Source organism: Lutjanus erythropterus, chromosome 12, assembly GCF_056507025.1.
Source record: "Lutjanus erythropterus isolate fLutEry1 chromosome 12, fLutEry1.hap2, whole genome shotgun sequence".
NCBI classification, from domain to species: domain Eukaryota; kingdom Metazoa; phylum Chordata; class Actinopteri; order Lutjaniformes; family Lutjanidae; genus Lutjanus; species Lutjanus erythropterus.
The window spans coordinates 20,177,231-20,204,708 of record NC_139328.1 but is presented as its reverse complement, the minus strand read 5'-3'; the positions used below and the strand labels follow the sequence as shown (position 1 = coordinate 20,204,708).

At 38.1% G+C, this 27,478-nt stretch overlaps 2 protein-coding genes and 1 long non-coding RNA gene across 4 annotated transcripts; 1 reads left to right on the top strand and 2 right to left on the bottom strand.

Moving 5' to 3' along the window:
* Positions 1-992: 992 nt before the first annotated feature.
* On the top strand, positions 993-19,454 carry LOC146317911 (uncharacterized). 2 transcript variants are annotated; one of them, XR_014771707.1, is made up of 3 exons: positions 993-1,084; positions 16,695-16,806; positions 19,316-19,454. It is a non-coding gene; the product is annotated as an uncharacterized LOC146317911 (long non-coding RNA). The 2 variants fall into 2 exon arrangements; XR_014771708.1 differs by having other exon boundaries at positions 994-1,084; positions 16,700-16,806.
* On the bottom strand, positions 6,958-9,658 carry LOC146317912 (nicotinamide riboside kinase 2-like). Its single transcript, XM_084733213.1, has 8 exons — positions 9,476-9,658; positions 9,282-9,372; positions 8,387-8,435; positions 7,970-8,147; positions 7,792-7,863; positions 7,589-7,695; positions 7,364-7,449; positions 6,958-7,275 (listed from the first exon to the last, which is right to left on the bottom strand). The coding sequence occupies exons 1-7, from the start codon at positions 9,499-9,501 to the stop codon at positions 7,364-7,366; spliced, it is 609 nt and encodes a 202-aa protein (XP_084589339.1). The 5' UTR covers positions 9,502-9,658; the 3' UTR covers positions 6,958-7,275.
* Positions 12,731-27,062, bottom strand: LOC146317910 (caytaxin-like). Its single transcript, XM_084733212.1, has 14 exons — positions 26,856-27,062; positions 26,315-26,535; positions 22,340-22,446; positions 20,675-20,733; positions 20,366-20,593; positions 19,294-19,452; positions 18,050-18,152; positions 17,576-17,707; positions 16,757-16,843; positions 16,058-16,156; positions 15,548-15,583; positions 15,394-15,441; positions 15,046-15,092; positions 12,731-13,470 (listed from the first exon to the last, which is right to left on the bottom strand). The coding sequence occupies exons 3-13, from the start codon at positions 22,414-22,416 to the stop codon at positions 15,053-15,055; spliced, it is 1,068 nt and encodes a 355-aa protein (XP_084589338.1). The 5' UTR covers positions 22,417-22,446; positions 26,315-26,535; positions 26,856-27,062; the 3' UTR covers positions 12,731-13,470; positions 15,046-15,052.
* Positions 27,063-27,478: the final 416 nt, after the last annotated feature.

Sequence of the window (27,478 nt, the reverse complement as noted above, 5' to 3'; positions counted from 1 at the left end):
TTCAACGATAATATGTCAACTCTGTAGCCCTTCAAAATCAAAGCTAAACAAAAATTATGATTTAATTTTTTTTTAATTTTGATTAGTATTTAAAGAACTATGAGTAACTTTAAAAAATAAAACTGCTGCTCACTACGATGCTGCTGTGAAATGAGATGCCATCTATATTTAATAAAAACTTCATTCACTAGGAGGTTTAATGGACAAGAGTTTGATCTTTTAAAATATATTTTCCCAGCATAATTGTAAAGTAAAAATCAAAACCCCCTCAAAATTTGGTTTTGTTGGAATACTAAAGATTATTATTAACATCACTATGACCTCTGACCTATGTCAGATAATGATGATGATGATGTTTGATGACAGATAGTATCAGACACACACTCTGATCTACAGAGGAGTGTAACAGACTTAAGTATTTGTCACCTCTCAGACGAAGTGCCAAATAGGGCATGAGGATGGTGAGCCTGCGTTCTTTTCTATTCTTAGTCACAAAAACCTTCACCCGGTCCAGAGTCCAGCCCCGCCCTGGTCTCTGTCTGCTGCAATCCAGATTTATAAGAGCCGCAGATCCTCGGCACTGGTTTGGCACAAGACTTCCCGAGCAGGACATGTAACCCACAAAATTTAGCCAGTAAGTATTAACGTTGAATTGAGTCTTTCTTGTGTGTCTGACCTGAAAGTAAACAAATCACAACAAATGTTGCCACAAAAACTAATCTTTACTGTAAATTAGGAGTGCTTGGAAATAAAATAAACAGTTTCTGGTTGTTTTATTTATTTTTTTTGTTGGTACACCTACAGCAGCAGAAGCAGCAGATCTTTCCCCGTGTGAAAGACTAATTCTTTTACGCTTTGAATATATCTTATCCCATGAATCTAGGTATCCAGGGCTGCTCACAGCTTTGCTTCTTGTGAGATTTAACGAAGATGATGGTCTTAAAATGGTTTTACCACAAGAAAACTTCCCCACAAGGAATATACCTGTTGTCTTCCCCTGAGGCCTCACACTGCCACTCTGAGGAGTTTACAACTAAATGATAGATCCACAGCCTTTACCACAGATCATGGGGAGACAATACAGGTGAGACGCTGAAACAAATGTGTGAACAGAAATTAAAGTTATTATTACACTCTGTTGTGGACATTTAGTTCCCCCTGAGAGCCGCAGTTGTGTTGATGTTACCGTCTAACTTGAGTTAAAATAGAAATGTCTAATAAATGATAAATTATACGTTATTTGATGACTGCAGATCAGCAGGTTTCTTGTGACACATGTCTTGCTTATCGTTGATTAACCTTTGCCAAAGTCAGTGTGTGTCAGTGCTGCTCACGTTTCAGCTTTGCATCTATCTTCACGTTTATGTCGATCTACACGTGACAAATTAGCGATGACAGCATTTAATATGTGAGCTATTATGAGTTAACCCCTAACCCAGTTTTAAATGTTAATAACGTCTGATGTTATCTTGATCTTTAAACTTTACTGTATGATGTTTTGACTGTTTTTGAGATTTTTTTCCCCTGAACTTTGAAGACAAAATACCTAGACAGTTACAAAAAAGGAACATAAATCACAGCACAAAAGAAATTTTGTCTTTATAAGTGGACAGGCTAAACTTACAGTATGTAGGTCAAGTATGTAGGCATCGGGTCTCCTCGCCCAATCTAAGTCAGAGTATTTAGTTTATTTATCTATAAGAGAATTCTACTGTATTTGTATACCTTAAAACTTTGTTTATTTATTTAATTAATTAATTATTTGTGAGAAACAGCACACATTAATTAAATCTGAAGTGACAAATCAGAATGTATTTAGAATCAGATATATTTTACTATAAGAATAGAAAGTAAGAAGTACATTAAAATATATACATTCTACTAGAATATATAAAGGAGATAATATAACAATAATAATAACAAATATATACAATAAGAAGTGTGTAAAGCCTGCAGGCTCGGTGCAGGGTATTGATTGTCTGAGTGTTGGGACCTCCCTCCTCTTCCTTTTGGCTGTTGGAGAGGTTTAGGAGAGGAGCTGTTTTCTGTTTTGCACCAGATGTTATTTAATCCTCTGTCATGGGTTGTAAGTCACTGCAGACTAATCAGAATCAAGTACCAGAAACTCTGTGGCCTGCTAAAAACTGAATTAATGATAAACACAGAGACAGTTGGGTTTTTTATGTTACCAAAATTTGTCATGCTTTAAGTCTGTATTTAGCCTTCATAAGCACCTTGTTAACATTTAAAGAAATGTACACTATAATGTAGCAAGCACTCAAAAGTATAACAAAATGACAATATAGTAAAACATTGTTGTAATAATATAAAATGTCTCAATCTGAGAAATCGTCATTTCTGAAAAATACTGTACATTAAAGCTACTGGTTAAAGCTATTGGTTTTGGAGCCTCCTGTGGACAAAAATGGTAGTGTTTTTACTGCCATAACCACAAAATATAACATCAAAAATATCTAAAGAAAAAAGTATCCCTGTTTCCTTTTAACTTTCTAACATTATTTATCTGGTAAAATGTAAACAAAGGCTCTTTAAGTCGAGGTGTTTCAATGCTGCATATTTGAACATTAGCAAATCGCAAGAGTTCACAAGAATTTGTAAGTCAAGTTCAAACAATAATGAAAATTGTCAACAATAATTAATAATAATCTGAAATTTGCCATTTCAGAAAGTGGTGGGGACATGTCCCAAGTGTTCCCAGTGTAAATGACACCTATGTATGTAGGTCATATAGAGGCATCAGTACATTGTGTGACTGTTACATAACCAGTAACCTTGTAGTAGCTTTAAGTTTTTGAAACAAAGTTTTATTAATCAGTGTTTTGTTGAGATTATTTACTTGTCTTCTTTAAATAAACTTAAATATTTGAATTTTAGAAACCATCCCAAAATCTGTATTTCAAAATTGTCATAGAAGTAAAAGTAAACAATGATTAATAATTCAATATTTTCACTTTCAACCATTTAATTTTCAAGCACCCAAATAATAACAAACCAGGTTCAGGGTAACTGTAACACGTATGAGTGGTAACACCTTAGAATAAAGCCCACATGTCCTGTAGTTACTCAGACAAATGTCGGCAGATGTACAGATAATTGCTCAGTGCATCATACTTACCTTGTAATAATAGAATAGGTACCCAGTAGATAAAAATAACTATAACATATACTATAATAACTATAATATATATAATATATTTTTTGTAAAACCCTGAGTTGTTACCCCCTTATTCCATCTTGATACCCAGTACCTACATACACAGTAGGTACCAGGAGGTACTATCTTATATAAAAAAAAAAAAACTTTAACTCAGGAGTAATTATACTGTATGTTGCAGGCTGTAATCTAAAGCATTACAAATTTAATGAGTTGAGTGAACTCACAGCAGTACATTACTTTAACTCCAAATGCTTCAAGTCAGAATAACCCATGTTTTTAAGTTCTGAAGAGGTCTGAAAATACAAAGTAGACATTTTAATTTGATTTAACCTGAGAGTTTTATATTTACTTTTTATATTTACGTTAATTCCTGTATGATATTTAACAGTGCAGTATAAATGACCCCTGTGTATGTAGGTCATATACAGGTATCGGTATATGAGTTAAAAACTCCTTATAGTAGGTTTAGCAAACACTTATAGCTGCTTACAATTATGTTAGTGTGTGTTATATCCTGTTTACTATGCATATAATCTATATTATTTTATATTATATACTAATTAATACTAAAAATGAATTCAGTTGTTCACATATGTTTAGTCACAGCCATAAATATTGCTGTCGTTCAGTTAGTGTCATAACCACAACTGTTCACATGCCTCAGGGGTCCTCACTCACTCATACAGGGGGGGTCTGGATGGCATGTGACAGCCGCTCATCTCCCATGTCCCTGCCTCTCCGCCCAAATATGGACGTCCCAGCTGTACTTCTGGGGTTGCCATGACAGTGGGTGACGTGGGAGCACATGCCAAACTGCAAGCTTCTCATTTTACCCACCCCGGCGGCGGCATGTGGGGACTGGCCCCTGAGTCAGAGTGGGCTGTGGAGTGTGGAGTAGGCGTGTAGGTCAGTAATTGGCTGCGCACTTGTTAAATATATTCCTCAGGCACTTAGCCTAAATATAAAGTGAGCGAGCTGCTCCCCTCTGCTCCAGGCCAACTGGTGGCATGTAAAGATTCTCAGAAACGCATCACAAGACCCTGATACCCTCCACCAGCACCCCTGTTGGGGCGCTGCAAGGTCTTGGGACAGAGCTGGCTGGGATGCAGTGTTAGCCGATATATATATGACACTAAGGACTGATTTCTAATACATGCTCAGACTATTAAACCTTGATATCTTAGTCATCACTGCAGCTCAGATACAAGTCATTTGTTTAATGTTTCTTGCTGTGTAATCAGCTGTAGATAGAGAATATTACCCTCAAGGTTACCTTATAATTTACTGGGTTTTTGATATTGAATTATCAATAAAAGTGAAAATTTACTGTTCTGCTTTTCCCCTCATTTCTGTGCAGACAGTGTTGGTTGAGTGTAGAGCGATGGGGATGACTCCTGAAAGGACATCTGATCTTTTGGAGAGTAGAAACTTTTCACTTAATGCCTTGATTAAATTGATGCCAGTAATTAAAAGAATAAAGCTAACCAAGTGGATGTTCGGAAAGAGATTTTACTCCTTTGTTCTGAAAAGCTACAGACTAGAAGATGGAAAGGTTATTTCATGTTGGTGGATGTGTTAGCACAGCATGAACGCATAATAAGTCAGACAGACAGTCAGGGATTAAGATACATTCAGTATATTCTTTATATTATTATTATTATTATTGAAAATAATAGAAACATAACATCAGCACACTTACACACTATTCTACTTCTCTTCCAGAGTTAAATCTTTTAAAGCAGACCTATTCATTTGGTGGCACATGGGCTGAATACAACCCTTTAACCATGTCAGTCTGGTCCCTTGACCATTTATAAATAGAACAAATAAATAATTTCTCCGAATTAGTTTTTAAATGTATTCCATTTTTATCAATGTTTCACACTGTATTGATGCAGTCATACAGAAATAACATCAGTTCAAGTTCATCATGATCTCTTGCAAAGGAGCTAACAACAGTTAGCACTAGCAGCTCACTGCTGCTGCAGTTGAGAGGTGTCAAATGCCGTTGCAAAATGTCCCTCTCAGCACTTAAAAAAAATGAGAAGTATATCTTGAAAACCAACAGATGTGTTTATTAAAACTATACGCTACTTCTAATTTAATGGCTGTTTACATTGTTTGATCATTAGAAGATCATCACTGGTTATGTTGGTTGTTAAACACAGAGAAACTTATTTTCAAAAGTTTAAAAAGTCAGGCTGTTTAAGTAGAGGGAATTTAGGGACGTCAAATTGATTGAAAAGAGATGTTAAATGCAGCATTGTGTAATTAAAACAGCAAGTTACTTCTGTTACAAAGGTGCATTGTTTTCTCCTGTACTTTTGTACAGAATGTGCCTTTTTACATTATTTTACACATTTTTAATTCCTAACTTTACAGGTCAGACAGAGGAAACATAAATGTCCAGCCCTTGGCTCTTTACTTTTTTCCAAATCTTGCCCCTCTGTAAAAGAAACTGAATAAGCCTGGGAAAGTATGGATGATATATACTTTTTATCCATTTGTCAGAGGTGGGTGGCACCTCCTCATCACTGCCTGATTTAAGCAGTTTCTTATCAGTAATATTTCACAGTCAGAACAGATAGATCATGCAGATATCTTCATTTAGTGCTTTGCAGATGAAGGTTGGGTCCTGATAAGTGTTCTTCATCAACTGAAAAGGACCTTTTTTTTCCTTTGTTACTCATTATTACACTTCATCCATATCTTAAGCGATTTTTCTTATAATCGTTTAACAATGTTGTTACATGTTTCTCTCATTAAACTTACACTGACACCCAAAACCAATTGAGGATGCCTAGAGATCTGATCTTTATGTACTTTTTAGGTCATGGACATACTAATTCTGTTTATATTTTCTATATCAACAGCTGAAAAAGTAATCATTATCAAAGTTATAAATGTAATTTTAAAGGGACAGCCCACTCCCAAATCAAATATACATATTTTCCCCTTTAATGCTAATTTTCCATCAATGTCCGTTTTGGTGTGAGCTGCAGAGTTTTGTAGATATCAGTTAAAGAGATGTCTGCCTTCTCTACAACATAATGAAACTAGATGACACTCTGATGGTTTGAGGTGCTCAAAGCACCAAAAATACATCTGAAAAACTCACCAGCAGTGTCTCTTTCCAGAAGTCATGACCCAGTTACTGAAGATAATCCATAGACCTTTTTGTGAGTAGTTTATAAAGTATTTTCTAGTAAGTGTTATCTAATTCCATTATAACACTGTAAGAGAGAAAATATGTATTTTTGACTTTGGATGGAACTGTCCCTTTAAAGAAAAAAAAAATATACCCTCATTCATGTGTAAGGTGTGGCATGTGTCCAGTTCCAGCAACCCAGGTGGATCATAAAAAGTAAAGTTCCTTTAAAAACATTATATAAAACACAACAATTAGTAACAAACATTACAAAGTGCTCTTGTTTGTTTTCTTTTTCTTCAATATTATAGATGCTCAAATCTTATTTCTACATTTGTGGCGTCACTTTTATTTGTCCTTCTTCCTTTTTCCATCCTGTAAACTATAATAGTTCAACTTTTGTCTTTTGAGGAAAACTTGGTGATTCATCTTGAAAGCACCTTTAGTGAGGTTAGAAATCTAATCTGGCTGATAGCAGATAGCATTCATGTTATCAGTCATCGTCACTGTGTGCACAAATGTTTGTGTTGTAAAACGTGAGGTTTATGATCCTGAACCTGACCTTCATGGGAACCACGTGGGTGTGTGTGTGTGTGTGTGAAATGAATAAATAAGCACAGGAAACATGGAGTGGATTCAGTCAGTTTCATTCAATTGCGAGACACAAATCCTTCCTCCCAGTGGGCATTTTATACTTTGACATTGAACAAGGTCAGAGTTGAGATCTGTCGCTGATGTTAAACACTGGGCAGTCCAGAGGTGGCTTATCTTTTAGAAAAAGGTTACACAGGATTATACAAAACACAACACTTCTGCCGTTATTAGTTCTTAATAAGTTACAGGATTAGCTATTTACAAATCAGGCTAGAAGTACAGAACTGGTGTTACACATTGATGATAAAATGATATTTACAAGTCTATACACATATCCGCTGTTATCCCCGTCATGCTGCAGACAGAAAGAGAGGAGAAAAGTTACTCACACTGAATATGATAATTGGCAATGATGATAATGCATTTTTTAATATCTTATTTACCTATAAGTTGTTCAGCAGGGAGTTCTGAATACTTTCATATGCTGCATTATAGATATCTTCCTTTGATGTCATCCCATCAAGGTACTCTGCCCAGAAAAAGACAAATTCAGTTATTTCTAAGAGTTGGCAGTTAAATTTGAAGGCAAGAGGGAAATATTTTGTTTTTATTTTGATGTTATGGATGTGAATATTTTGTTTCATAGGTGAGGAATCGGCTTAACGTACCTATTCTGTCACAGTTGTTCTCCATCTCCTTCCTGTGTTTCAAGTACATGGGCCAGACGTGCCCATCGAACAGGCCTGGGGGGTCGGGGACTGTGTATGTCCTTGTACTGCAGAAACATGATCAATCAGGTTACATTATAGCCTGTGATATCTCATCTAACACTTAAGTGTAATTAGTCAAAGTCACTCCAAGAGTTTGTTACCTTCTCCTCCTTTTGCACTCCTCATGAGGAATGGAAATGTAGAAACATTTGTCATAGACTTCGATGAGAGGCCTGCAGAGGAGAATTCAGATTAGTGAAAAGCTCCAGAGATCAAGAAGCCTGCGGGCAAATTTTAGAGCTTGTTGAGAAAAATGAGTACGCTGACAGGATGACCCACTTGTAGTTGTAGATGAGGAAGCCCTCCACGATGAGAATATGGATGCCTTTCTCATCTGAGTCGGCTTCCTCGGCTTCAGGTGACAGGCTGACGCCGTGCGAGCGGGCGAACTTGACCGGGTTCTCCTGCCAGCCCTTCACAGTGTTGACCATAGCCTCCATGTCGAGGGCGGTGATCACTGATACAGAACAGGGAGAGACGAAAAAAAACAGGCTTCACCACACATGCAACAAATGCTCCTCACCAATGTGCTTTAACACACATTAGTCACGGTTAGTGAATGTCTGAAGCATTCACAGAATAGATGATAGAAAAATCACAAAGTTTAGGATTGATTGGTTACCAAAACTAAAGAAATGTGTAGGAAAGAAAAAGTTACATTACTGCATGGTTTTCCTACGTGAAATCCATTCTTACCATCCCACTGTCTAAAGCCGTCCTCCCCGACTTCTATTTGATCGGGTTTCTGAAATAACAGTCACCAATAAAACATTGCTGCAACCTAGTAATCAGCCGGACCTGATCGCACCTGGACAGGACAAGTCAAGGACTCGTCTCCACCAAAAGTAGCGCGCAGCGACTTTCGGGAGCAGTTTAAATATTTTTCCCAATGATGCGCTTGCAAATTATCGCTTAGGCTTTTAAAATGTTTTAAAACTATGATGATAATATTCACTCTTGCCGCATTATGAAAGATGGAACTTCTAACTTGTGTAGCAAACTAACTCCTTTTCTTTTAAGGGGAAAAAACAAATCTTGCACGGTTTTGAAATGACCATTTTTTGCAGTCATGCGGTCCTAGACGACACACTTGATGTATTTCTATAGCAGTAAAACATACACAAAGTTAAAAATGACTGGTAATCGGTGGTCCAACAGCTTTACTGACCCTGAATGCAGCACAAAAAGATGCATTTTTGTGGTAGAGATGAAATCTTCTGGCTTCTTTTAAAAAGCCAAATGAGGTTAATGGGCATGCAATAAGTTGGTTGCGGAATTTGCAACATGATTGGACAAAGTCTGACTTTAAGTGGGGACGCTCAGCCCTTTCATTGGCTGTCCAGGAGACAATCAGCCAGATGTATTACTAGGCTACTGAGATGACAGGACATCTTCAGGTCAGACTGGAGGGTTATTTATGAGCACAAAATGTCCTCAAGGACAAATTTAACATAGAAAATAAAATATATCAAAAATAATACTTACATCAACTCAACATTAAAACATTAGCACAGTTACTGTAGCTTTAAACAAAATATTTAGTAATTTAAAAGTTCAAAGTCCAAAAGAATGGTGGTTTTAATGTACTTACCTTGAAAAAGTCATCCTGATGCACCACACAGCAGTTAGGTAATGTCTTTAGTAGTCTATTTGTTAATGTGGTCTTCCCACCGTTGGTCACTCTGAAATTGAAACACATTTCATGCCACACAAATGAGTTACACTCCAGGATTTTACTTATTATAATTCCCAGACAAATAAATAAATACTTAAAATGAGACTTACCCTCCAATGCCAATGATGAACTTCATTTTTTTTCTGTGTATTGGTCACCTCTGGAATTCAGTAAATATAAGAAGGGAACCCAGCCAAATCAAACACACCACCAAAGGCTTCCTCTAGAAAAAAAAACCTTTCCTTCTCCTGCCCCACAGATGTTCCCCCCTTTTACTACTTCATTGATAGACAATCTCTCTGACGGGCATATAAAGGATTTAGCTGCAGCGTCACAGCCACTCAAGCCAATCGGCCCCCCTTTGCTGCAGCCAATGAGCCGCCACTGTGCAGGCTGCAGCGCCAATGGGAGGAGTAGGAGCCTCACATTTGCATGAAAGTAGAACCAAAATCTTCCACCTGCTGTCAGGGGTCAGTGGACACAGGCCAAGCAAATGCACGACAGATCCTACATCTACACCAAGAATTCTTGGAAGATAATAAAGAAACAGTGAGAGGGCTAAGTTGTGAAACACAGAATTAATTCTCTTATTAGAAACAAGACACAGAGCTACTGTAGAGTGGTGATACTGACAGATTAGAGGTCAAAAAACCTTAATTCATTCTTAATTTAAAATAAACTTGATTTTTAAACTCTAAAAACTACTACTACTAGTAGCTACTATGACTAAAAACTTAAAAAAATTAAGATGTATTTAAAGAGCAGACCCTCTAAAAACACTTTAGATATGAAAAAGCAAGGTGTGATTTAAGAGCAGTACAGCACTATAAAAAGTCTTCAGATTAAAATTAGTAAAATAGAGGCACCCTTGTAGCTCAGTTGGTAGAGCATGTGCCCCATGTACCAAGACTGTCAGTCCTCTGCAGTGGACACCGGTTCACCTCATACCTGCAGCCCATTTACTGCATGTCATCTTCTCTCTCTCTATCCAGTTTCCCGTCATATCTTCAGCTGTCCCTATCAAAGATAACTTTGATCTTAAAAACTCTTTAGATTAAAATATAAGGCATGATTTAAGTGCAGTCTAAAAATTCTGAGGATTAAAAAGTGCAGACACTCTAAAATCTCTTTGGATTGTGTAAATAAAGGGCTGACAGTTTTAGAAGTTAAAAACTTTTAAGACTGGTGGTTTGAGTGCAGACACCATTTATCATAGGGGACATCTTGTTCTAGAAAAGGTACTGTGTGGAGAGGAAACAAGGGCTGTAAATTGTACAACCATTAAAATGTACTGCAATACATGCCAGAGTATAAAAGTCCCATCCTGTTCCTGAAACATCTGTATCACAGCTCAGAGAATAATTATTTGGGTTTTTCAGAGGGAAAACTTTCCATGCTTAGACAGCTCTGGGTGGGTGAAAAGCAGAAGCACTATATTTAGTCGGCTGTTGTGTGTCTGCCTGCTGCATCACACATATTTCTGATGCAACCAGCTGGAGTACATGGCCGCCAGCCATGTGACCACAGTGTCTCAGGTCATGACTATACATCTGATAACACAGGTCTATTTCTTTGAACTTAGGCGCCCAATGATTATCAGCCCCCCAACACACACCCCTCCAAATGTGTGCAGTCAAACCTCGTGTTTGAACAAATGCATTACAGCCACTCTTCGTCCGAGAGTGTGAAAGAGTTGAACTTTGAGTCTCAAGTTATCAAGGCACATTGTTTCATGTTCAGGGCTTCATGTTACCCTCGCACGACAGTCCCAAAGGAAAAGTGACGCCTATTCATGTGATGATAATATTTATTTTACCCCTCATATCACAGTGATTAGCAGCTTTGATGTGTTGCATTCTAGTAAGAATTTGGGATTACAAAACTGTCCCATATAGACTGAGGTATTCTGTAGGGCACCAAACCATGTGGTCGACCATGTGAAGCATGTGGTACACATACTTTTTCCCTCTCAGACTGAGAGGACACACAAACCTTTACTTCAACGGCAGTTCAGTGAATAATTGTATAACATTTTTTTGGTCACAGTTAGAATATGATCATAATATTTCCCCTCCAACATATTAAATATTTTAAAGACTATTCCCTGGAACAAATCCACAGGTATAATGTCAAATTACCTACATTTTCCTGCTTAAAGGTCCAGTGTGTAAGATTTGGGGGATTTATTTGCAGATATGGCAGACATTGAATATAATATTTATAAGTATGTTTTCATTAGCTTACAGTGAGCAGCATGGGTCCTCATCCACAGGGTCTGTCATGTTGCACCGCTATGTTTCTACAGTACAAACAAGCACTGGCTCTAAAGAGGGCCTTTCTGCAAGCTCACTGCTACAAGCACTTAATCCTGCACACTGGTCCTTTAAAGGCGCACACTGACATTTTGGAAAATACACTTGCAGAGACTTAATATAACAAGAATGATGCCACTCTCATGTCTGGACTTTCATAGTGGCATTGCAACATTGTAAATTACATCTTGACAGCACAATATGATGTTTTGTCAGTGAAACAATGTGACAGCAGAGTTAACATATGTAGGCTTCTCTAGTCATCAGTGCAACTGCACTAACAGCACAGAGTCATCACTCATGATAAAACCACATATTTAAGAGCTGCTGTTAGTTGAAAGCAGTTACCTGTATATTTTGCCATGCTACAGAAACTGTCTGAGTCCAAATTTTCCTGCCAAAACAATATCAACACAGACAAATTACTACAGGAAACCATATAAAATATTATGGGAAAACATCGGGAAAGAGGTGAGGTCTAATGTGGAAAAAAAAAAGAAATCCCAATGCTCCTCAGCCCAGCCAGGCTGTCTGATCTGTTATCACTACTTCCAGTCTTTATGCTAAGCTAGTATGATGCTTAACATAAAAACGTGAGAGTGGTTTAGATCTTCTCATCTAACTTTAATGTCTGAACCACTCTGCATAATAGATGATAAAAGTTCATGTTCAAAATGTTGAGGGATCTGCAAGAGAAACAGCAGTTATTATTATAGGTTAAGTATTGCTCTAATACCTTGTGATCACAGTAACATGACATTTAAAAATAAAGAAAGGTCACTTCAGTGGATCATTATATCCAAATGACCCCTATGAAGAACAGAATGGGACCATCAGGTGACACAAAGGACATCCACTGACATGGCCAACACATAAATCATGATTATGTCCCTTAATACAGTAACTCATCATGAACTGTCTGTCAAAAGCATTCCAGACCAAAGTGGGGCGCAGTTAGAGGCAATAAAAAAGATGAAAATATACGCTGTAATGTACAGGAGAAAGGCTGCTCTGTATCAGAGGTCAATGGTGGATATAAGAAGTGACAAAATCTTGTTTCAGTTCACTCATTTATTATTTTTTTTTACAAACAGTAAATGGCACATGTTCATAAATAACACCTTTATCAATTAATTTGACTCTTTAAATATATTTCATTTCATTTGTAACAATGTATGACTTCCTTCTTGTAAAAGTACCTCTGGAAACACGATGGCAGATGACTTAAAAACTGACAAAAATAGATATAACAGAGACAAAAGGATATAAACAAGCATGCCACCTGCATATCAAACTCTGGAAAACTGTAACACACATTTGCATCAGTAACATCTACTGTACTGTAGCTCTAAGAAGAACAATATCATTGCACATTATTTTACGGCCATGAAACCAAACAATACCCATGCCATTCATATCAAAATCCAAACATTTGTGCAAACGCCTTTCTCAAAAATATATATACAAGTATGTACACTTGGAAATGGACGCTCATTCTAGCTTGAGTTTTCATTCAAGTCATAATTTTGTCATGTATATAGTCATGCTGTAGATAAAGCTCACCTTGACATGCAGGGAGCTTTTTGTTATGTATCTTGTAATGCTTTGGTTTAAATTAACCTTTAGTTCGAAGCAAGCATGATGCTGAAGATGATGTTTTGAGAAATGATTGTCTTGCAGTTAATGGATCCAGTCAGGAGATTTGATCCTGTGCGATAAATGTTTGATGGTGGTCCAAGCTGGTTCTCATTTTAATGAATGAAAGTTCCCCATTGGTTCTTTGAATTAAAACTCTGTAAAGCAAATAAAGACAGTTTAATTCTCTGTCTACGTCACCTTTATCCTGACAGTCTGAACTGACATTTGCACACACATGTATCTGTATTTGTACACTTGTATCTCCACAAACACAACATTTCTAACGTAATCCTTAAATTTGTCAGCAGGCATGCACAAAATCTAAACTAAACGCAACTTGACACATATCAGGTTTGCCTACTTATTTCCCCCCCTGCGTCTTTCCTTGGCATTTGGTTAAGAGTTGGTGCCTGTGTCCATTCCTGGGATGCCAGTCCTCTGGCTGATAGCTCCTTTGATATATGGAGACTGATAGCAGCACAGACGGAGGGGGGTAAAAGTTTCTAAAATAACCCACCTCGCCCACCCTAATGCACCCCGGCCTGCTGTGGCGGGTATTTCCCCCAATTTCAAGACAGGCTGTGTGTCGCGGATCAATTTTGCAGTCCCCGGTTGTACATGTACAACTCATTAAAAATAGAATTGACTGAATGAGTGTGGGCAGACTTAAGGAGATGAGCAGCTGTGCTTTATGTAACAAGAGGGGAATATGATGTTTGAGGATCAGCTAGCATTTCTTGCAGCCACATGCAGTCTTATTTTAAAGAACTGAAACATGACTTAGCAAAAGAGAAAATGAGCTGCACTTGATGAGTGACAGTATTCAAGCGGCAGTAGATTTTGTGCTTCAGTCCGTAGTTCATTGCTCTCAGAGAAGGACAGGGTTCAGAGCTAGGGAGATGATTGTTTACACACTTTTATTACTTTTTATTTATCTAATATTTTGAGGTGGTTTGCATCTTCAACAGAGTGCTTCAGCTCACTGCTCTGGCTAACTATCCATAAGTGAGATGTACTGCAACTAAGGCTGTGTTGTACCTACAAGGATTCATTTTTAAACCCAACTTAATCACCGCTTAACTTAAAAGATAGTAACTTTTAAACAAGCTTAAATTCAAACCTTATTTTAAACCTCAATTTAGTTTAGACTCTAGACTTAGATTAAATTCAATTCTGTTGCACCAAAACTTCAAACTCCAATTTAAAATGTCAACCAGTATTAACTTTACTCTACACTTGAGGAGATTTAACTTTTAAAATGTCAGTTAGTGTCATTAACAAGCATTTTTTTTGTTGTCCAACCAACAGCCCAAAACTCCCAAATATTTTATCACTATAATATAAGACAAAGAGAATTGAACTGAGTTGTACATCTTTTTTCAGAGGGGATTTAAGTTGAAAGTACAACTGTAACTGAGATCTGAGTCACCCTCTCGTTCCCTCCACTCGTGGTCTTACTTGACTCGGTCTGATACTGTAAATTGGATCTCGGAGCCCCTGAACTGAGAGCTGACCCTTTGGACTTTTGGCCAGTGACCCAACGCTCCGACAGGCCATCGTCCAACATTCGGCTGATTTACTGTATCGCTTCTGTTCTGCGAACATAAGCATGCGTGTGTGCACAGAAGAGAACGTTTCCCTGTATGTCAGAGATTAGTTACAGGGGGCTGACATTACAAACCAGCCTGGATCAAGTTGATGGAAAGGCAGTTAAGTCAGAGAACCCTCACCTTAATGTCAGATGTCACGGCCAACCTCTGCGATCATGGACTTTGGCCTGGAAGTGACAGATTTGAGTAAAGCCATAAGTAAATATAAATGTTTTGCTTGGTCATGTAGCCCATATTAGGCTCTGCTGCCGAGACATATTCATGTAGCTGACACAGATTATTTTACAGGATATTTTACTTGATATCAGTGAATGGAGCTGCCTTATTTTAGTATCTTAACTCACTGAATGAAATAACTGAACAGTTATAGTGGCAAGTGAGAGTGAAATGGTTCCAGTCTACTAAATAAGACATAAGACATTTTTCCAAAATTGGCAGTGGACTGTATGTACTGCAAAATGAAGTCACCTTTCTTTAGGCAGTGTTGAGTTGGTCTGCTGCTGCTCTTGCTCAAGTCTGTAAGCAAGAGAGGCAAATATTCATAAATAGTGCTTGGATACAGGAAAAGAGCGTTAATTACATGTACTGTTCACATATAATGACTTGACAATTTACCACTCACCTTTCCCTCTGTGCTCGTATCTTCTCATCATCATACCTTTAAAAAAAATAAGAACAGAAGTCTTACACATTACATCAACATGCTTTTCACCAGTGGTACAAAGAAGCTAAAAGTCAACTGCAGTATGAGCCAAGGATTATTCTTGCTGATTAAGTATTCATCCAGCTAAAACTGTTGAACTCCAAGTTACAGCCAACTACGGATATTAATTTTATATGAATACTGATATGAACTTTTACATTTCAGAACTCTTCTGTCTAATGTATGCTGTATTTGACTTGGCTCTTATGTGACTGATGCATCTGCCCAAGCACCTACAAATAAAAACAATACATTTAAATACATGCAACCAATCACACATATTAAGTGTTAATGAGTTAAACACAGTTTGGCTCGAGTGTAGTTCTGTCACTGTACTGTGAATGTTCTTTCTAGCTCTTGTTACTGTAACATAAGCTGTGACAGATTCGAGTGTCTCAACACTGTCCCCTCCTGGCTCCTGGTACTTACTGCAAAACACACTCAGGGATCTGCACATGCTCCATGGGGATGATCTGACCAAGTTCCTCGAGGGTGTGAACGTACCGGATCTTATCCATGAACTTCACACTGCAGAACATATCATCAACATGCAAATTATTGTCAGAAATGATCCTGTCTGTCTGTCTGTCTGAAATCAGTAACAGATATTTGGAACTGATATATATTTGCACTAAAAATGATTTTTTTTATTGTTGAAATTTAGAAAAATACATACTTTCTTTCATTGTTGAATTGCCTTTAATCATATGTTTAATTAAAACAAAAATTTTCAACATTATCTTTAAACAAAAAGTGCAGTTATTTCATATTATATGCACAACCAATACTTTGCTCCTGTGATTTGTTATTCTTGGTCGGGTCACCGTGGGGGTGGGGTGGAGAGTTGTTGCTTTATTTTTATGTTTGTTCATCAATAACTTTGAACTATTAAGCACTTTTGAATTAATTATTATTAGACAAAATAGCTCCCCAAAGTAAAAATAAATAAAACAAATAAAGCATATGTTAAATTAAAACAGAACTTTTCAACGTTATTATAACTTTTTCTATTGGCAATCAGATAAGAACAAAACTGATTCTGATTGTTTTTTAGATTTGTTTGGAGGAAAGCTTCTCAGCCAATGTGCAACTCAGAGGACAGACTGATGGGACTAAACTGCACCTCACCTGATGAAAGGTCTTGAGATGGCGAGGACGGTCCGGATGAACCATGTTGGGTGAGCAATGATGAGACACTTTAGATTCTTCCTCAGTCTGTAGGACACAGTCACATTTAATGTGTTAGTTCACATAATCATGTTAATCATGCTGACTGGGTAATGCACCATTCATGTGGAAACCTAATGGAATACTTGGGTATTATAATCCGAGCCTCTGTTTCCAAAATCCATGACCTGAATGCCCCAGATTTATTGAGGAAAGTAAGAGATGACATACAGAGATGGTCTGTTTCTCCAATGCCATTTTATTACATTTTCCCTCATAAAATAGATATGTGGGTCAGATATAAGGAAAATAAGAATGTAGTAATATCAGTTGGAAGATAAAAACCCCAGCCTGTTTTTGCTTGAGCAGTTGGTTGGAAAAGTAAGAGTAAGCGTAAGAGCTGCCGTCACAATAAGAGACCTTGATTGGGGTTTAGAGGGATTGTGGGATACAGCGATATCATATATCATATATATCATATTATATCATATATTGATTTCCTTACTGGATTACATGTAATGGTGTATAATATGATGAGCTACAGCATGAAGATTCTTAAGGATCTTTTGTTAATAAAAATGTGCATGTGTCTAATGTATATGAAATACAAGGAAAATAGTAAAATAATAAAAGGACAGAAACTAAATATAGACAAAAAAAAAGACAAAAAATTAAAATTGCATTCTAACCTTGTTTATCTTTAACATCAACAGCTTTAGTTTTACATCCTTTACTCAATTGCGTTTTTCCCAAACTGTTCTGATAGCTTGTTAGTCTTACTTTCTGTCAATCATCTGGTAACATCTCTTGAGCCAGCTGATGCCGGGCATCTTCCTGCGAGGAGTTGCTCCATTCAAGTAAATAATCATGTAATCTTCTGCCACCAGCAGCTCCAGGCTGCTCACAACGTATCTGAGGACAGAACAAACAAGCTCAGATCTGACTGTGCAGGAACATAAAAGATTAAAACACTTACAGAATCCCTGTGCTAAGAAGTGGATCAAATCCAGATGTATGCCTCACAAAGTAAAATTCTTGAAGTTAAATTAATGTTGTTTCATCTTTCATTTCCAGTGTTTAATGTTGTTAATCATTTCAAACAAGATTTGACATGTACATTGCATAGAAACAGTTTCTTTAGTCATGTCCTTTGATCAATTACACAGCGAAGAAGAACAAAGTAGAAGAATGAAAGCCTCATAATACAGCATGCAGCTATAAAAGAGTCTCTTAGAAGAGCAGACTGGATCTTACAGGAAGAGGTTCTCCATGATGTATGTGTAGTCTTCACAGCTGCTGTCAGGGAGGTAGCAGGCTGCAAACACAATGATGGCATTCAGGCCCTCACCATAATAACCTGAAAGAGGAGTGAGACAGAGGTATGACGTGAGGCAGGCCATCAATACCGTGACATGAGACTAGATATCGACTTAGATTTTATTGGATGAGTGTTGTCTTTTCTTGGTTTTAAAGGCCGCATTACAGTAAAAAATGTTATTTTCTGATTTTACCAGACTGTTCTGGTTTTTCTGTTATTTCTCTTTAACCACTTAGTCATTATAACCACATTACTGATGATTATTTGTAAAAAATCTAATTGTGAATAATATTTTGTGAAACCACCAATAGTCATCCCTACCATGTTGTCACAAAATTGATGAATATTGATTTCAGGGTATTTGGTAAAAATAATCATATCGGAATATTTGATTTTGTCCATATCATCTGGCTCTTGTATGAGACTAGCAATTTCTTTTACCGACGACATTATGGATGTTTTATGTTTATCACTTGCTCCCATATGTTTTATCACTTTCAAAGTAGCCTGACAACTTTTCTTGTTAATGTTTGCTTTCATGAGTTTTGTCTTTTTGTAATGAAAATTGTGCATGCTTTTTGTGTGGTTGCTGTCAGTGGGTGGCTGTCGACTTTTCTTTTTTTTTAAGGCTTTTATATCAATCTGTAGCTTCACAGTAGTGTTCCTTACGTATTTGCTGAAGTATGTACGTTTTAGTGTCAAAATGCTATTTTTCCAAGCACTGCTACAAACATTTTCAACTACCCTACATGTTTTGCACATTTCCTGTTCCAACACACTTGATTCAAATGAACGGTCATTTTCAGGCCTCTGCAGAGCCTCGATAAGGAACTGATCATTTAAATCAGTTATGCTGGAAGAGGGAAACATCCAAAACATGCAGGGCAGTGTGCCTCAGGGCTGAGAAACATGTAAACATTTGTCGTATCATATATAATGTGTATTAACTGGCTGCACCTTGTATTGCCTTATACTGACAGGTGTTTCTATTATTTTGTCCATTTTATCCACAAATTATATCAATAAGGGTAGACCAAATAATAGTAACACCAAATTACATCTTCTAAAATGATCATTAACTTCAATCAGCATCCCTCTACAACAGTTTAAACAAACTAAACTTCATGAAGTGAGGATTTACTGAAGGTCTGGTGTATTAGACTGCATTAGTTTTAGCTACCTCCATGTGTGACCACCCTCAGGTACGGTCTGATGACCTGCATATCAATCCGCTGCTCCTGGTCACCGATGATCACTGTCCTCCACAGACGACCAGATGCATCTCTCTCCTCTTCACTTTCACCTGGGAGACGCTTGGCAGTAGCCACCGGAGTGTCATCTACACACAAGGTGACACAAAAAAGTCTCTTTCCACGCTAGCTTTAACATTTTTGAAATCATGTGAAGTTAATATCAGGCCAATAAAATCAAAGCAGAACTTTTGCAATGCAATACATCTGTTTCCCAGACTTTTCACAGTCCTGTACCCCTTCAGATGTTCAACGTCCAACTATGTACCCCCCACTCCCACCCACCAACTCTTATACAACTTTTTTCTTCATATTTGTATGTGTCCTCCAACATACTTACATATATATCTTATAAATAAAATCCACTCGAAACTGTGATATACTTAACACAGGTTAATGCACATAAATCAGCAATGTTTGGCTGAATTTGAGGGGGTTTCAGCCTTAAATTGTTTTCTAAACAGTCTGAAATTTGAAAGTTTGGGAACAAGGGCTATGGGAAGGCTTAAATCAGTGTTCCTTCAAATTTTCCATTTCAAAATTCCCTTCTTTTTCAGACTCAAATTTTCAGACCTGTGTGTTGATTTTCAAGACCATATTTGATATCTCAGTACAAATAGCCAGATCTTTATTATGTAAATAAACTGCTTTTTAAATCCAACCGTCAACATGTATGTTACACTCTGACTATGGATACTATTATCTTCCCAAATAACTGCCAGAAGACTGGAGCACCTAGCATTTAAATGATGATGCTACGCTGTAGCTCATACATTAATGTGCGCACACAATTTGGCTGCACTGGCTCCAAATGCCATGAAATACACACTGATGATCTATGATCAATTTATCAGTAGAAATTATGAATTTTATATTTCAGAAAACAGAACAGGGGCAATAGTCAGGCCTAGGAATGAGTAAAATCAGCTGCAATCAAATGTAACATACTACCCCTTGACCTTCAGACCATCTATGTTTCTAAAAATGTCAATATCGTCTGACCTTCCCACTCCAGCTCGTTGCCGTTGTTGATGAACTCCAGTGAGTCCGTCTCATCAGGAGTCTCGATGTCGTCTACGTTGATGTCCAGGTCATCAGGCGTTTCCAGGAAGTCATCAGAGAGCACTGACCCCTCGCTCTGATCCAGGGAAAGGTTCATGTCGGGGGCGACCAGAGTGCGACGCTTACGCTGGGCCATGGACTCACCCACATTCAGAGTGGTGGGGGGATCTGGCAGGTGGCAGGACAGGAAAGTTTAGACAGAATAAAGTAAAAAATTTATATTTTATGCTGTGCATTTATTCCACTTACTGGTTCTGTTGTCAGTGAGGCCACATGAAGCATCAACGTCTCCATCCTCTGGTAGTGGCCTGCAGAGAAAGACATGGACGTATAGAATAAATACAGTGAGCACAGAAACAGTAAAAATTAGGGATCTAACAATGTATCAAATATTTCAATTAAAAAAATGTCTCAATATTGACCGGGTTATGATTCAGTACATGGTTAATTATTTTACATAACTGAAGCATTCATTGCCAAAGACAGACATGCCATTTTTTTTTGCATATACTCTGGACAAGATTTTTTTTTATCCTGGTAATATCATACCTTGTGTTTTTCTTACATGCCTAGTATGAATGAAAATGAAATGAAATGAAAAAAGGACATAAACAGGAAGTATACTTTCAGCCTGGCTTATTTTCCTGCTACCGACTTAATGATTGTTTTGCTCTTTTTATAATTGCTAGTTATATGCATTAACATTTAAAATAAATAAAATAAAAGACTGAAATAAACTACAAAGTATGAGCAGTCATTCCTATCATTTTTACCCTTGCCCTTTTGTTTTGGCGTGTCTCTATTGTGATTTAACTGCAGTGTGTCCTTGGAAACAATATGTTGTTTGAGGTAGCATCACCAGTAATTACCATCTCCCCTCTGACATTATAATAAGACAGCTGAACCCCTCAGTGCTGGGGGACAAGAGGGCTAGATTATAGTAGATAGCACACACACATACACAGACGAAGTAAGACACAGACGTTAACACAGACATGCATGCATAGACAAACACACCCTGAAACAGCTACAAGTATGGGCTAGTTGCTGGAGCTGCTGGAATAATTGCTGTTATTATATTGTCAGTAGCTTTGTAGACGTACGTTTAAGGTGGCAGGAACAGATATTTAACAGTGGATTAAAGAGATGGGAGGAGAAAAACAATTTGCAGTGCAAAAGCATTCGTAAACGTTTCTCTACACAGTAGGACTCAGGTTTAAACTGCCGGCAACTATACATATATACAAATATATGTATATTACTTTGAGTGCTTATAAAGAACAAGACAACAGTAAATCAGGGGAGAAATAAAAGAAAAAAACAAAAAAAAACATGAGTCAGCAAATTATACCATTATTATATCATTGTATATTATAAATACCAAGATGACTAGCAGCAGATAGATATCAAACATGGCGAATATTGTGTGATACAGTGTATAAAATGTGCTGTGGATACACTGGATGCCCTTGAATAATCAGTTTCCTCTGTCCATTTTTCACAAACACATTTCCGCTGTGCTAGAAATGATTCCTGCCAGTAAAAGCGTGTGGGTGGCCGAATATTTTCCCAAAGCTGAACAACTGTGCTGTGTTTGACTTCTATTCTTTTTTTCTCCTCCATGTTCACTGACATGCTACAAGCTCATCACGTAACACATAACGAGTACATCAAGGAAAGAACACACCTGCTGCCTTTCAGCTTTCAACACACGTGACGTGCATCCCATCCGAGCTGGGCCTGTTTGTCAAAGCCTGTACACAAATCAGACAAACTGTACACACAAACACAAACACACACACACAAGCTGCCTTTCTCTCTACTTCTCTCTCTCTCCCTGTCTCTCTCTGTCTTACACACACACACACACACACACACACACACACACACACACACACACTGACTTATGATTACCTGGGGAAGTCCTCATCCTGCCACTCGTCCTTCACCTCCATGCTGTCCATCCGTAAAGTGGCTTCTGCTGTACCCATCCTCTGCCAGGGAGGACAGGCTTCAGCTCGCTGTGGTTGACAATCAGATGAAAACAATGTCATTCACTGGGAAGCCAACAGTTACAACGTTGTTAAAACACCCAGTCCTTGTAGCTGCCTTAAAGGGGCACTCCACCCACTTTTCACAGCCTTGATGATTTGATCAGGATTATCTGAAGTTTTTCTGAAGACTTCAAACATCTGACAGAAAGCCAGCGTTACAAAGTCAAGGTGTGGAGTTGGTGAAATATGTGGGTGTTCACCAGGCAGGGAGTGTTTGATGAAAGACACTGTCCACTTGCATTGTGGGAAATGGATGATTCACTGATTCTGGAGCTTGAGCTATTACAAACAATAGAGTGCAGCTACATGATGAAAGTGAAATGCTAAATTGCTTTAGTTACCCATAAACAGATAACAGCCAACTTATCCACAACAGGGATAGAGGTTTATCGTTTTAATTGTCCGCTAGCCACAAATCCACTAAATTTGGTGGCCAAAGTACATTTTTGGTAGCCCAAATGTAAACTTGCGTAAAATCAATACAGAAAAGGCAATTTAATGCAACTCACTACTTTCCTTAACTGTGACACACATGTTGCCCCTTTTCCCAGCAACTGTGAGTTTCCCAAAGGCATAAAAAATCAATCTAGACTTGTTGTTTAGTTGCACTATTAACTCAAAGATGCCAACATTTCTATTCGCCCAAATAGTTTACTACAAGAACAGACATTACCACAAAACCAGATTTGCCAGTAATGGTTATACTGTGGTACACAGGGCAAGGACTAACTTGTGGAAAAAAAATACAGAGCCATCACAAACTGGAATAATTAACCTTTTTAATTATTTTCACAATTTTATTGTTATACAGATGACAGACTGAGCAGGAGATATAACTCTGTCAGTAATAGAGTTATACTGCCGTGTAACTAATATTTATGTTTCACTTCATATGAGCAGCGTAATTCTCATTCTGTTTAAGAATGTTAATTGTTCAGATAATGATTCAAAAAGAAAATGTTTGACACGGACCACTGATTGCAATGTGATCAGCTAATGGGGATCCTTTAAATAAACAAATAACGTTGGCATGGTGAAGTGTTGGTGAAGGCTTGCAGTTCGGGGATCAATTTGGTGGGCACAGGGGGCCACCTACATGGAATATTTCATAGCCACAGAGTAACTTTTTGTGGCCACAGATAATGTTGAACTCTACATAACATGTTGTTTTTAGGAGCTGTAATTAAGTGGTCTGAGTGCAGCCGGGAAACATAATTGGCTGTAATAAAGAATCCAACCAACAATCTTTCAAACTTTCAACTTTGGTCATTTCTAACTAATATGACACGTTGCAAATGTTAGATCTGATTGATGCAGTGTCTAAAAACAGTAGTGCTATTTTGCCATGGGTAATTAATGTTTAAATGATAAATAAAATTGGCTACTAAGTCTCAGTGGGTTTTCTTTGCCTACATCCCTGGGGAAAGAGACAAAAATAACAACACACCACATTGCTCACACAGACCCTCAGGGTGATACAAGCAAATCATACGAGCTGCCATAAAGCAGATGGTTATCTGATCTTCCACATTATGCATATCCAAATCAGAAACGACAGAAGTCTCCATCTAACACTGCATGTCTTTTCTTAGTTTGTGACGTGGAGCTTTTGAGTGCCTCGTGTTTGGGTCTGTTGTTGCAGGCTGCATCAGTCATGCACAGAGTGAACATCATGTGCGAGTCTTGTGTCAGAAATGTGCGCATGGGGGGAGGAGTGTCCTTCCTACATCACTGTCCCAGGCAGAGTTCATGCTATGGCAGACGTTACCACAGTCCATTTGTCCACTGGGACGGCACTGATGTGCTATAGCGAGACACATCAGAGCCTATATGGGAAAAAAGAGGCTAAAAGGCACAGTCCTCAGGCTACATGCTGCTGTGTTATGATTGGATTTTAAATGAGAGGAAAATGTGTTTAACCCATGAAAAAGTTGCAGTGTTTGATGTGGGCTTGATGAGGAACTCCTTGAATGTCATTTTAATAAAGTTCCTTCTGGTTAAATCACACTTTGAGTCCCGTTCCTCTGTTCTCACACTCTAATCTTAAAAAAAACCTTTCTGAAACAGACTGATCATTTTTCCTGCTGAATTACGAATGAAAGAGGGGCGTGAGTAGCTGAAAATGAAGTGGAAATTCACACAGCAGATCCACGCGTGTTGTGGTTTGTCATGTGTGTAAATGTCTCTTGCCAAGGCTCAGCTGCTCATACATTAAACAGCTGATTGATGGAGACAAAGTAAAGCTCCAGTAGAACGTGTTTGGTGGGGATTTGAGCCCAGATGGCAGAGCAGCCTTCATTTCCCAAACACTATCTTGTGAGCCGTTGACTGTGTTGTGACCTATCAAACCAAACACCTAATAATCTGTCACAGAATTAGAAAACAGACAACTGAAAATGCTCAAAAAACAGTAACAACATAGATGTTGTTTTTGTTAAATATTTTTCTACAGTAAGCAAAATGCAAGTGAAATAGAAGGGGTTTCACTTGAATGAAGATCACAGTATTCTTTCCTCCTCTGCCTTATGAAATCTTTTACACGGTTTACAGCTTTGAAATAAGCATCACTGGAGCCCCTGTTCATAAAGGGCAAGATAAGTCGAGTACAGCATTTCCAAACTTGTCTGATTTACAGACAAGATGACAGTGATGTAAAAATCTTTTGAAGCCCCAGATGTTTGGCTTCAAATCTTAAGTATTTCTTTGTAAATAAGGGAGGAATAATTATAATAATAATAAGGAACAATAATTTTTTGTCAGTGTGTGTGTGTGTTAAAAGTCCATCTATACACAAGTCTTGATAATGCATCATTTACACAATTGTTAATAACATTGCAGCAATATACCTCATTAATTAATTTTTAAGAGACTATCACAGCTACTTTAGAAGAAGTAGCTTGACAGACGAGCAAAAACACATTTATATATAGTTCAGCAGTACAGTGGAACAATATGCAGAGAACTTCAGACAGCATGTTAAAAGTGGCCTTAAAATATGGTTAGAAAGCACAGTGTAGCATAATTATGCAATTTTAATTCTTAGCTTTTAATGACAAAGAAATTAAGAGCGTGTTGACATAGCCTCTCTGCTGCCTGCTAGAAGTGCACAGAGGCATCATTACTTGCATCTGTATCTGTTCAACTAACAAAATTATGTCTCTGTATCTGTACTGAATAGAAGGGAGTAGGCTAGGTAGACTTTAGAAACTGAGTTTATCTACCTCTTTCGATAGAGACACAGTTTACTCACCTATTTTAAAATCAGCTGTGTCAACCAGTGAGTGGAAATGTGCATCCCTATTGCTTGCTGTGTATTTATATATTGATTGTATTGTCTAAACTTTTGTTGTTGTTTTTGTTTTATTTTGTGATATGTTCATTTTATATTAGAGGACCGCAATGAAAATAAGCACATAAGCTTTTTTGTGTTTTCATCCTCATTCAGATCAAATAAATTCAATCACTTGATTAGTTCAAAAACATCAGCTGATCTGCTGAATGGCTGTGATCTGATAGGGGCCAGACAGCCCACCAAATGTCATCAGATTCTGATTCAAATGTTGCTAAATGTAAATGTGACCATAAATATCTCATGTTCTTATGTTAACAAAATGATTGATACATCACATTTCAGGGCATTAAAGTGTGTGTGAGAGGAGGAGGATGAGATGCTATTCTGTCACGACTACCATCCTTTCTTTATCTGACAAATGGGAAGAGACACTCAGTAATTTGAATCACAGAAGTAGAATGGAACCACGTCACTGACTGGGAATCTGCTCTGAGAAAAACAGTACATCCTGCAAAACCAGAAAAACAAAGGCAGAGTACTCACATACTGTAATTAGGAGGACTCTCTCTTCCCGGTTTTGCTTTCAGATGCTCCTCTTTCTTGTCTTCCTCCAACTCCTTAAATCTGCCTGAGCAGAGTGAGGGAGTGTCACCTCTGTTTACATCTGCAGGTGGGACATCGGTGTGCTCAGGGCACAGGCAACCGGATGATTCTTGCTGTTTACTGAGGCTGCAATTGGAGGCCCGGTGAGAAATCGTGTTCTCCTGTAAAGAGGAGAAAGGTTGGGAGACTCATCACACAGCAAACGCCATCCTTCTCTCATCTTTTCTGTCTCCTCTGCCAGTCAGACCTCATGCTTCTTTTTTAACAAAAGATAATCCTCGGCCTGCGCTTTTAGCTTGCCTCATGATGATCACTCTCCATCCCTTTCTCCTATTTACTTCTGCCTGCCTCTACTGAATCCCCCCCTCCTCCTCCCTCCACCAACATTAATGCTCCCACCCCAGGCTCTAATCCTGCTGTGATGATGTCACCCGTATGGGAGCCGTTGTGTTATGGTTGTTATGTAATCACACCTGCCTACCTTCTCTTTTCTTCTCTTCAGATGCTGCGGATCAGGATCAGCTGTTCGTCTGATCCTCACGTTCAGTCCATCCTGCATCCATGATTTAACTGTTTTTATCCTCCTGCGAGCTAGAAAAGATGGACGATTCTACTTCACCGCTGTTCCCTGGCAACAGCATCTTCATGCCTCACATACACAGTCTCTCTCTCTCTTGCTTTTTCTCACCATCTCTTTTAAGCTCTCTCTCTCTTCACCAAACCCCTCCTCCACATGAAGTCCCCTCCTTTTTCTCTTGCTCGCTGGCTGTGATGCTCACACCCCCTCCTTCCCCTTTGTCCCTCCCTTTCTGTGCTGCTCTCCTCACAGCTGCACTGAGCTCTGGGGGATGTCAGTGGCATCTCTCTGACATTGCACTCATCGCCCAGAGGGAGCAGACACAGTTTCCTATTATTCTCCTGCCATTGGCTGTTTGGTAGAATAATGCATTTCGGGTGTGTTTACAGTTTTCTATTAATAACGCTACTTTGCACAGCTCTGACATACTGCAACGTGCCCGGACTTGTGACTAAAAGCATTTGTTTTGCAATAGATCTGATGCAGTTGAGACATGCTGAATTTAGAGCGGATAGCTTTGAGTGTTT